This window comes from Hemiscyllium ocellatum, chromosome 6 (assembly GCF_020745735.1).
Source record: "Hemiscyllium ocellatum isolate sHemOce1 chromosome 6, sHemOce1.pat.X.cur, whole genome shotgun sequence".
Lineage (NCBI taxonomy): Eukaryota > Metazoa > Chordata > Chondrichthyes > Orectolobiformes > Hemiscylliidae > Hemiscyllium > Hemiscyllium ocellatum.
Genome location: NC_083406.1, coordinates 51,353,052 through 51,361,950, shown reverse-complemented (window position 1 = coordinate 51,361,950; position 8,899 = coordinate 51,353,052). Strand labels below are relative to the sequence as shown.

At 41.4% G+C, this 8,899-nt stretch overlaps 1 protein-coding gene across 3 annotated transcripts in view; it reads left to right on the top strand.

Moving 5' to 3' along the window:
* The first annotated feature begins 2,157 nt into the window (after nucleotides 1-2,157).
* LOC132816692 (mastermind-like protein 2) overlaps nucleotides 2,158-8,899 on the top strand; it is a 385,512-nt gene continuing 378,770 nt past the window's right edge. For 2 of the 3 annotated variants that reach the window (XM_060826562.1, XM_060826561.1), the window contains exon 1: nucleotides 2,158-3,049. In XM_060826562.1, coding sequence (XP_060682545.1) covers nucleotides 2,726-3,049 — 324 coding nt within the window. In that variant the 5' untranslated portion in view covers nucleotides 2,158-2,725. The remainder of the gene's footprint in view (nucleotides 3,050-8,899) is intronic. The other variant, XM_060826563.1, reaches the window with a different exon arrangement.

Here is an 8,899-nt window from a genome sequence, read left to right as displayed (position 1 = left end):
AGTTTTCAAGATGTCACCATCTATTTCCCTGCAGTCTATATCTTCCATATCCTTTTCCACAGTAAACACTGATGCAAAATACTCATTTAGTCTCTCCTCCATTTTCTGTGGCTCCACACAAAGGTGCCTTGCTGATCTTTGAGGGGCCCTTTTCTCTCCCTAGTTACCCTTTTGTCCTTAATGTACTTGTAAAAACCCTTTGGATTCTCAGCCTTACCTTTCACCCTAACAGGAACATACTTTCTCTGGATTCTTGTTATCTCATTTCTGAAAGCTTGCCATTTTCCAGCTGTCTCTTTATCTGCATATTTTGAAAAAAATTTGATTGAACTGTTAAAAAAACAAGGATTTTGACAGAGCTAATAAAAGAAACTGTTTCCATTGGTGGAAGGATTAAGAACCAAATGAAATCAATGTGAAATGACGGCCAAAAGAATTGATGGTAAGAAGAGGAACATCTTTTTATACAGCAAGCAGTAAATATCTGGAATACACCAACTGACAGTATGCCACAGCTGGAGGTAGATTCAGTTATAGCTTCAAAGGGAAATATTTGGGTCAACTATGGATGGGTAGCAATTCGTTACTTTTTGCTCAAATCTCCTTCCATACTCAGAAATTCCTCATATTCGTGTAAATTCATTAACAGCTCTAAGAGAGTACCCATTGTCAACACTGTTCGGAATGTAGTAATATGCACCACTGAAGAGCTGAATTGAAGTAGTGAAAACAGCTCACAACAGTAGAATAAAATAAAGAACTGCAGGTGCTGAAAACCAGAAGCAGAATCAGAAATTGCTGGAGAAACTCAGCAGGTCTGACAGCATCACGGAGAAAAAGCAGAGTCAATCTTTTTGGGTGCAGTGACTCTACTTCAAACCTTGTAGTACCTAGGAAAAGGCAGTATATTTGCTGACAGCAGTTGGGTTTAAATGGGTAAGGAATAGTGGAGTTGGAGTAGGACAGTAAGACGGTTACGTAGAGGGATAGATATTTTAAAACCAGGAAGAAAATAGGCACCAATTAGGTTGGCTGTGCTAAAAGAATTTGGTGTGATAACAGGGCCTGGAGTGTGTGGTGATGAATACAGAAAATGGGAGAAGTTCAGGTCGTTAAATTATTGAACTCAACATTGCATTCTGCAGGCTGCATCTATATGTGCTGTTAACAAGTGGCGATTCCCTGCGCGTTGTTTCCGAAAGTTTTTTTTGCTATAATTTCTGTGGTCCTGCTTCACTACCTACCTGACGGAGGAGCAGCGCTCAGAAAATTTGGACTTCCAAATAAACCTATTGGACCTGGTGTTGTGTGATATTTAACTATGTTGACGTGCAGCACATGTGGCACAATATCTTTACCAATGCACAGGCTGGTAAGGTTATTGCGGTTTAGAAAGGGAGCAGCAGCCTCTAAGCAAGTCGTCCACCACACCGAGCTGTTGATATTGGCTTTCTCAGTATGGACTGACAGTGATTCTCTCGGAAAATATGGAGAAGCATAGCCATTGAAAAAAAGGTGCCAAGGTGGGGATTGTGGAAAAAATGAATTGGTTCATACTTAATTTTAATTTAAAAAGGAACTGAATTTACACACGAACTTAGATGAGTGAAATCTTAATTTTAAGATGAGGTATAAATGACACATTTATTACACTACTCTGTCAAAACATCTTCACGCATTTCTCCAATTGTATAAAATATCAGTACTGAAGTGAGAGGAAATAATCAATAATTCCAGAGAACACGGTTTTAGATCGTCTCGAAGCAAAAGAAAGTCATTTTACAAAAGTTTCCCTGTTCATTAAATTGACCCGAAATGCTCAAGAAACTTAATTATGAAAGGAAGCTGCCTGAAGCCGGAGTCAAACTCTGGCTTCAGCCGAAGCTTCCACTCGTCTTGAAATTTTACTTTTCTTAAATTAATCTGGATCAGTTGCTTTATTTTCCTTTAAATCTCTTTTAAATGCCTGTTCGACCATTTTGTTTGCTGTTGAGAGCCTGAGTTTTGTTTTCCTTTCCCTTCTCTTGTTTACTCAGGCAGTAGCGATATCATTCCGCTAGTGTGGGGAGAGAGCCTCCCCCCTCACTCTCTCACACACGGTGTGAATACCAGCTTGGTGTAGTAAGTGAGCAAACAGCGGCGGGGCGCATAGCAAACAGTACCGCCTGCAAAGTTGCTCCAGATCGCCGTCCTGGCAGCGCTGACAAAGCTTCCTGCATCTGGACGAGCAGCAGCAGTGACCTCCCTGCTCCGAATCCGCCTGCAGTCAGAAACAACTTCCCAAGTTTCAGCGGGATCTGTTTTTTTTTGAACACTTTTCTGCATGTTGTTGTCTTTTCTTCCCCCGCTTCACTCCTCCTCCTCGAATCTCCCTCCCTTCACTCCTCCTCCTCGCCCTCCCCCTCATTTTCCTCTCTTTAGTCGGGACAGAAGAAAAGGATCGTGTGAACAGCGAACAGATCCAAAGATATTGTGTTAAGAAAAAGTATTCGTTGGAGCATTAAAGGGGCCTGTGTCTCCCATGTTTGTTTGTCAGAAGGAAATCACAGTAACACGAGAAAAATTGAGTTCTATCATCTTCATGATGTAAAGTAGATTTGATTTAGTCCAAACAAAAGGAACCAAGTTTTTTTTATTGCAATCCATTTTGGAAAGGGTGGTGTAAGGTTAAAGAAGCGAAATCGGCGGACGAAAACTTGTCAAAATTATATGCTGGGAGATAAAAATGGGGGATTACAATATGCCCCCAAACCCAAAACACAGCGCGATCGTGGAGAGGTTGAGACAACGGATTGAGCTATGTCGCCGGCACCATGCAGTCTGCCAGGTCCGCTACGAGCAGAACCAGCCGCAGCGCATCGAGCAAGAACGCAGGGACAAACTCGTACTGCACCAGAAGTACCTGGAAACACGCAGCAAGAAGACCCCCAAAGCCAAACAACAGCAGCAACAACAGCCCGAAAACAACCGGGCTCCCAAAAACTGCGACAGTGAACTGTCTCCAGGACCTAATGCGGCCAGTGAACCCAGAAACCTCACCCTCATTGCTGTAAGTTTGCTTTCTTGAAAACTCGCTCTCTTTAAACCAAAGTTTCAAACATTGATCTATTTGGAATGTCCTCATTGGAGTTTTGTTTTCTTTTGTCTCAATGAATTAAGACTCGCATAAGCAAATTACTTTCTAAATTTTAACTGTTTTTAATAAATGTTGTAAAGCTCTACTTTTCGTTTTTAACGCACGCTTATTGATAGACTTCACCTAAAACGGTTTGAATGAAATTGCGAAGAACAAATAGTTTGTTTTAAAGAGATATACGTTGCAATATAAAGGCGGTCCCAACTAAACATGGCCCTGTACCATATTATTGCAACCATACTTCTTTAACTTATTTAAAATACCATAAGTGTTATCAAACTGGCCCAGTCTGCTAGTTCCCTTGCCTACTTGTAAAGTATTAAACTGTGATCTGTGTAGATGGTTTACTCTTAGTGTATCCTTTTTGAAAGCCTATTTTGAATTGAATGGCCCTTGCATCCCACTGGAAGAAACTGTTTTCACACATAGGACATAGAACAGCACAGCATTGTACAGGCCCTTTGGCCCGCGATGCTGTGCTGAGCATTTATCTTAATCTAAGATCAACCTAACCTAAATACCCCTCAATTTCCTGCCATCCATGTGTTTGTCCAGCAGCTTCTTAAATGTCCCTAGTGTCTCTGGCTCTACTAGCACCGTTGGCCTGCAATCCACGTGACCACCACTCTCTGTGGAAAGAACCTACCTCTAACATCTCCTCTATACCTTCCTTCAATTACCTTTTACATTATGACCCTTCATGGCAACCATTTCTGCCCTGGGGAAAAGTCTCTGGCTCTCTACTCTATCTATGCCTCTCAGTACTTTGTACATCTCTATCAAGTCACCTCTCTTCTTTCTTCTCTCCAGAATGAAAAGCCATAGCTCACTCAATATCTCATAAGACAAGCCCTCCAATCCAGGCAGCATCCTGATAAATCTACTCTAATGCATCTACATTCTATAACGAGGTGACCAGAACTGGACATAATATTCCAAGTGTGGTCTAACTTGGAATATACCTTCTTAATGACCCTGTCAACTTGGGTGGCAACTTTGAGGGATCCTACTTGGACCCAAGATCCCACTGTTCCTCCACACTGTCAAGAATCTCTGTCTTTAATTCTGTATTCAGCATTCAAATTCGACTTTCCAAAATGAATCACTTTGTATTTATCCAGGTTGAACTCCACCTGCAATTTCTCAGCCCAGCTCTGCATCTGTCAATGTCATTTTGTAGCATGCAGCAGCCCTTGACACTATCTACAACACCACCATCCTTTGTATCATTGGCAAACTTACTAACCCACTCTTCCACTTCTTCACCCAAGTCATTTATAAAAGCTGCAAAGAGCAGAGGCCCAAGAACAGATCCCTGTGGGACAGCACTCGCCTCCAGGCGGAATATTTTCCATCCACTACCACTTGCTGTCTTCTTTCAGCCAGCCATTTCTGTATCCAGATAGCTGAATTTCCCCATCCCATACCTTTTAAATTTCTGAATGAGCCTATAGTGGGAAACCTTATCAAATGTCTCATTGAAATCCATATACACCACATCCCCAGCTCGACCTTCATCAACTTGTCATGTCCTCAAAGCACTCAGTAAAGGTTGTGAAGCATGATCTGCCCCTTATAAAGCCATGCTGGCTTTCTTTAATCAAACTATGTTTTTCCAAATAGTCATAAATCCTATTTCTTAGAATCCTTGCTTACCACAGGTATAAGACTGACTGGTCTGTAATCCTCAGGGACTTCTCTATTCCCTTTCTTGAACAGAGGAACATTTATCTACCTCCAATCAGCTGGTACTATTCCCATGGAGAGTGAGGATGCAGAGATCATTGCCAGACATGCTTCCCATGCTACCCATAGTAATCTTGGATATATCTGGTCATTCCTTGCTTCCCATAGTAATCTTGCATAAATCTGGTCCAGCTGGAGACTTATCTATCTTGATACTTCCCAGAATTTCCAGCACATCCACTTCTTAATATCAATCTGTTCAAGCCTGTTAACCTGGTCCACAGTGTTCTCACTATCAACAAGATCCCTCTCTCTCGTGAATACTGAAGCAAAAAAGACTCATTTAGGGCCTCCCCTACCTCTTCAGACTCCAGGCACAAGTTCCGTCCACTATCCCTGATTGGCCTACCCTCTCCCCGATCATCCTCTTATTCTTCACATATGTGCAGAAAACCTTTGGGTTTTCCTTAATCCATCCTGCCAAGGATTTTTTATGCCCCCTCCTAGCTCTCCTCCATCTATTTTTGGGTTCTTTCCTAGCTAGGCTGTAATCCTCTAAAGCTGTGCCAGATCCTTGATTCCTCAACCTTAAGTAAGCTTCCATCTTCCTTTTTATGAGAAGCCCCTCTGCTCTTGTCATCCTAGGCTCCTTCACCTTACCATTCCTTGCCTGTCTCGTTGGGACAAAGTTATCCAACACTAACAACAAGTGCTCCTTAAACTGTCTCCACATTTCTGTTGTGCTTTTCCTGTTGAATGATTGTTTCCAATTTATACTCCACAGCTTCTGTCGTATGCAGTATAATTTCCTCTCCCCCAATTAAACACCTTCCCATACAGACAATCATAGAATCCCTACAGTGTGGAACAAGCCATTAGGCCCAATAAGTCCACACCAACCCTCCAAAGAGTAACCCACCCAGATCTGTTCCCTACCCTGTTGGGGAAATCTGTTACACTACATTTACCACTAATGCCAACACACATTCCTGAACACTATAGGCAATTTAGCATGGTAAATTCAGCTAACCTGCATATCTTTGGATTGTGGGAGGAAACCGAAGCACCTGGAGGAAACCCATACAGACACAGGGCGAATGCGCAAACTCCACACAGATAGTCAACCAAGGTTGGAATCGAACCTGGGTCCCTGGCACTGTGGGGCTGTAGTACTAACCACTGAGCCACCGTGCCATACTGGCTGCTCGTATACCTCTTCATGGGTATGGTAAGGGTGAGACATTTCTGAGCACTGTCAACAAAATGTTCTACCACTGAGAGATCTGACACCTGGTCTGGCTTGTTGCCTAGCACCAAATTCAATATGGCCTCCCCCCTTCTCCACTGCCCCGACCCCAGTTCGCCTGTCTACATACTGAGTCAGGAATCCCTTCTGTAATTCACAAATTGAACTTGCTGACTCAAAACGTGTGACTAGGCCAGTAAATTTCACTTGCTTATGCTAATGGTGGTAAATATTAAGATAAGACTTTCTTTGATTGAAGCAAGTTTGGTGTTGTTTTTTAATCCCATTTTGAAAAAGTTACACAATTAGTTAATCAAATACGTAATTATCAGACTTTAAGCTGATATGTATTGCCTCTTTAATGTAAAAGGGTATTTGAACTCTACTCGCAAGTGGTTTGCAACTTACTTATAACTTTCTGTTAGTGTTTATATGGACAAAAGACAAGTTTCATAGTCCGCTGAGACTTTTGTGAATGTTCAATATATCACCTGTTGATATTGGTAGATAAATTTTCAGCTTTTTGAGTTACAGTTTTGTGACAAAGATATTTCAGCATTGAATGTTTACTTCTTTATTTTCTCCTTTATTCCCTCCTTCTGAAAATGGAGGTTTCTAAATGGGGCGTGTTTCCAGAGGTGGCAGTTGTCCCCTATATATTATCCAAGTATATACTTATTAAGTTTTGATGATGAGTGTCAGCAGGTTATCTAGCTGGCAAGAGCATTAATTTGTGTTGTCAATGTGTTCTTTTCTGATGTCCAAATGTTTCTTTACAACAGGGCTTGCTGTGCAGTGAACAGGAATTTGATTGATTATTGATGCATATTTGAAATTTCTTTTGTACTTTGGTTAAAACCAGCTTGGTGAATCATTTCAGAGACCCCTCCATATCACCCAGTTACTCATTGAAAAAATCTGAGATATTTGGTGTTGTGTTTGTACATGATATATACAATATTTATACAAATAGTTACAAGCTGTAATTCACTCAACCAATTGTGATGACATCTCAAACTGTGAAGTTGAAGCATTTAGCAGATTATGAACTTCAGTGCAACATTGAGATTGAGTTACAGCCTTGCGCTCAATGCCAGGTTATTTGTTTTTATTTCATTACTGATTACAATCACGTTTTCAAAAAAAAATGCTTACTGATATCATTTTTCAGGAAGTTTTACAGGTTTTAAATTCATAAAACAGGAACACAAATTTAAAGTAAACATAAGCAGAAGGAAACTATGTATTTCTATAGGTTTATATAATGTTAACAGATGCCTTATTGAGAACATGAGTTCAGTACTGTATAAGAAAAATTATACTGACGTGAAAAATTTTTTAGTGCTGTAACAATACAGCAATGTGATATCTTAACTGATCATTTTAAACTGCTGTCACCACTTACCACCACAACTGCAAGATTTTAGTCAAGCATTCCATTGCTTTAAACACACTTTCCAAACATACATGGGAAAACAAACCAAAGCAATTTTACTTCAGACAATTTTTCATTGCTTGAGTGATTTAAAATGTGAGAAATTACCATTCAGTATTAAACTTTTTTGAAGTCCTAATTAGATTTAGATTAGATTAGATTAGACTTACAGTGTGGAAACAGGCCCTTCGGCCCAACAAGTCCACACCGACCCGCCGAAGCGCAACCCACCCATACCCCTACATTTACCCCTTACCTAACACTACGGGCAATTTAGCTTGGCCAATTCACCTGACCCGCACATCTTTGGACTGTGGGAGGAAACCGGAGCACCCGGAGGAAACCCACGCAGACACGGGGAGAACGTGCAAACTCCACACAGTCAGTCGCCTGAGTCGGGAATTGAACCCGGGTCTACAGGCGCTGTGAGGCAGCAGTGCTAACCACTGTGCCACCGTGCCGCCCAGACTTACAGTGTGGAAACAAATGATACAAAATACATTTCATTTACCACATATTAAATATGTACAATAAATACTAACATACGTAGTTATCGTTGGTTAACTTAAGTATTGGTAAAAAGAGATTGAAGACTCTGGAATGATGGCAGTACCTAGTTCCAAAATCTCAAGTACAATGTGGAAAAATAAAGAATACATTTAAATGTTCAGCATTACAGTCCTTCTTTAGTCATGACTCTGTAGAAGTTCCACATTGGGCTTTCCCCATGAGGACTTACATTCCACAATGAGGGCTTGATTTATTCTCCATACTGGGCTCGTTCTTTCAACTAGGAGAAAGTGAGGACTGCAGATGCTGGAGATCAGACCTGAAAATGTGTTGTTGGAAAAGCGCAGCAGGTCAGGCAGCATCCAAGGAGCAGGAGAGTCGACATTTCGGATATGAGCCCTTCTTCAGGAATGAGCCCTTCTTCAACCCTCCTGAAGAAGGGCTCATGCCCGAAACGTCGACTCTTCTGCTCCTTGGATGCTGCCTGACCTGCTGCACTTTTCCACCAACACATTTTCAGCTCGTTCTTTCAACTATTGAATCCTGCTCTGGGCTCACCCATTGCCACACTCCAGACCCGAATGCCATCGCCTCCATGCCTGAGCTGTCTCCAAAAGAAAACAAACTTTAAAAGCTGAAAAAAAAGGCAAAAAGTACACCAGTAGAAGAAGAGAAAAGAAAAATGGAAAGAGTGTAAGAGCCCCGGGCTCAGAGCTTGGATGCTGCCTACCACAATTGCCGCTATCTTGCTATTTGCAGGAATAATGCATGAGTATATGGTATTACAGCAGGTATAGGCAAATGAGTCTCACAAACCTAATAATAGCAATCATCAAAACTTTCAATTAGTTCAGCATTTACAGCCTTTTGAGGTGAACATTGTCCC